Source organism: Etheostoma cragini, unplaced genomic scaffold, assembly GCF_013103735.1.
Source record: "Etheostoma cragini isolate CJK2018 unplaced genomic scaffold, CSU_Ecrag_1.0 ScbMSFa_2151, whole genome shotgun sequence".
In the NCBI taxonomy this organism is placed as follows: Eukaryota; Metazoa; Chordata; class Actinopteri; order Perciformes; family Percidae; genus Etheostoma; species Etheostoma cragini.
The window spans coordinates 1-2,819 of NW_023266282.1; the positions used below are offsets into that span (position 1 = coordinate 1).

The 2,819-nt window shown below is 46.7% G+C and overlaps 1 protein-coding gene across 1 annotated transcript; it reads right to left on the reverse strand.

Annotated features, from left to right (window-relative positions):
- Positions 1-85: 85 nt before the first annotated feature.
- On the reverse strand, positions 86-2,587 carry LOC117940299 (E3 ubiquitin-protein ligase HECTD1-like). Its single transcript, XM_034865627.1, has 3 exons — positions 2,498-2,587; positions 838-936; positions 86-216 (listed from the first exon to the last, which is right to left on the reverse strand). The coding sequence occupies exons 1-3, from the start codon at positions 2,555-2,557 to the stop codon at positions 97-99; spliced, it is 279 nt and encodes a 92-aa protein (XP_034721518.1). The 5' UTR covers positions 2,558-2,587; the 3' UTR covers positions 86-96.
- Positions 2,588-2,819: the final 232 nt, after the last annotated feature.

Consider the following 2,819-nt stretch of genomic DNA (forward strand, 5'->3'; position numbering starts at 1 on the left):
GACTGCAGTAGTAGTACTAGCAGTAGTAGTATTTGTGTGTGTACGTACCGGGGGACTGCAGTAGTAGTACTAGCAGTATTAGTATTTGTGTGTGTACTAACCGGGGGACTGCAGTATTGCCACCACCTCGCTGTGTCCTCGCTCCCTGGCCTTGTCCAGAGGAGTTTTCCCGTCCTCGTCTCTCAGGTCAGGGTTAGCTCCATGACGCAACAGAGTCTACACACACACACACACACACACGCAGAGAGACAGACACACACGCAGAGAGACAGACACACACACACACACACACATGCAGAGACACACACAAACACACACACGCAGAGAGAGACACACACACACACGCAGACACACACACGCAGAGAGACACACACACACGCAGAGAGACAGACAGACACACACACGCAGACACACACACGCAGAGAGACACACACACACACACACACACGCAGAGAGACACACACAGACACACACAGGCGGAATTTAGAACAAAACATAACCAGCAGTGGGTGAAGTATTCAGATCCTTCACTGCAGTAACAGTACCAATACCACAATATAAAAATACAGTTAGAAGTAAAAGCCCCTAAAGAAGTCCCAAATCTTCCTCTCCAATCTGTGAAGTCCCTAAGAATCCTTTAAATGTCCCCCCGGTCCCCCAGGTCCACCCAGGTCCCCCCAGGTCCACGCGGTCCCCCCGGTCCCCCCAGGTCCCCCCAGGTCCCCCTGGTCCCCCCGGTCCCCCCAGGTCCCCCAGAGTACATGGTTCATTCCAGCGCTGCAGAAGAACATTTCACAGAATCAGACCGCTGCATGTACCGTGTGCGTGTTCTGTTACCTTGGCAACTTGTGGGCGTCCAAAACAGGCAGCGTAGTGTAGTGAAGACGACCTTTGACCTCTGTTGACGTCCGCGCCCCTTTCACATAGAAACTCCACCTGGAACCACAACAAACCAGTCCTCCGATCAACCTCATCCTGTAACGGGTGTTGAAGCAGAACCCTCGGGCGCCCAGAGGGCTCAGCTGGTAGCGCGGGCGCACATGTGCAGCCGTTTACGCCCCGACTCAGCGGGCCAGGGTTCATTTCATTTTCATTATTTATTTTTTTCATTTATTTGTTAATTTAAAAAAGGGGACAATGTACCCTGATCAACAGTCAAAGCAAATGTAAGCGTACCCGAGTTAGCCGTAGGCTAATTTTCAACGGCAGTCCCCTAGCCAGATGTTAGTAGGCATCCTAAAATAATAAACATCCTAAAATAATAAACTAAAAAAGATATTTATACAATAGACAAAAAGGTTAAAAATTACAATGTTAAATCACAACAATCGAATAAACAAGATAAGCAAATAAAGTCTAAATTAGATGATAGTTATTGTTGGTGGATGGGACCAGCGTCAGTGTTGACACGGTTGATTCTTAACATCACTCTTAATGAGTAATAGGATGGGGACTGTCTAATTACCGGTGGTACCGAGTTCCACTGATGTGATGCTGTAAATGAGAAGACGGCCTGGCTGAATGCAGATGTTTTGAATGGAATCCCTCCTTGCTGCACCAAGTTCGACTCCACCCCCCCTCTCCCGCCCCCGTTCATGTCTTCAGCTGTCCTGTCAAATAACGGCCTAAAATGATCTGAAAATGAAGCTCGACGTTCAAACGTTCAAACTGAGTCAGACTTCAGTTTGAGAGCAGAGTTAAGATGAAACATCACTTTTAAGATTGACTGGGTTCTCGTTTTTGGGTCAAATGGCCTTTTGAACGGGAGAGCTAGGGGCGCTACTATGATAGCATCAACATCTCTGTTTTTAAATCACCTGATTTCTAAGGGTGGGGGGGGAAATGGATTCAGCATCGTATCGCGATATTTTCAGCGCCAAGTACGGATCTGTTACTATAGGTCATATATTCTATATTATTTACGTGTCAGTTTGTCCCGTTCTGCAGTGATAACATTGAAGAGAGATGAACAAACAGAGAAATGTTTCCTTTTAGATGAAACAGATGTTAAGAAGTTTCCTTTTGGGGGACGTCATTTGAAAATGGGGAAAATCAGAAGTTGGAGAAAAGGTGATAAATTACAAGATACCTGGGACAAGCTTCCAGAAGCCTGCAGGTCCGCTGCTACTCTCACTTCTCCTGAATCGAGGCTGAAGAGCTTTCTCTAAAGGGTTGCTGTATTTCTTTAATGTATAATACTGCACTGTGACTTTTATCCTTGTGTTTGATCGGTTTTTCAACACGGTGAATTGCCCTGTGGCTGAATGTGCTCTACAGATAAAGCTGCCTTGCCTATATCACAGAACATTGAGTTTAAAATCCCAGTAATCTCGTGATATAGCATCGTGATGATATCGTATCGGGAGGCGCCTGGTGACTCCACTCCCCCCCCCCCTACTGATTTCCACAGGACGCCTTACAAGCAGCTTGTATGGTGAATAATCTGAAGTGGGACTCAAAGGAAGAGCCTCTGAAGTGTCTCGGGAGTCATCTTTACCATTTCCTGTGTGCCGAACGCTGAGGCCCAGTTGAGAAGCGTCTGTCCAACATCGTCCATGAAGTTCACCTCGAAAGCTGCAGAAACAGAACGTTGGCTCACTTTCAGTCACGGAAAACCACTTTTACAACAACTCCAGCTTCAAGTCTTTAGCACGACGTTGGAGAGATTCAGTTTTCTTGTTTATTCACTTTATTTTGTGTCCTTCAGGAACAAACCACTCACACTGTCTGTATTTATTCCAGTTAAAACTGCCTGTGTGTGTGTGTGTGTGTGTGTGTGTGTGTGTGTGTGTGTGTGCGTGTGTGCGTGTGTCTGTCTG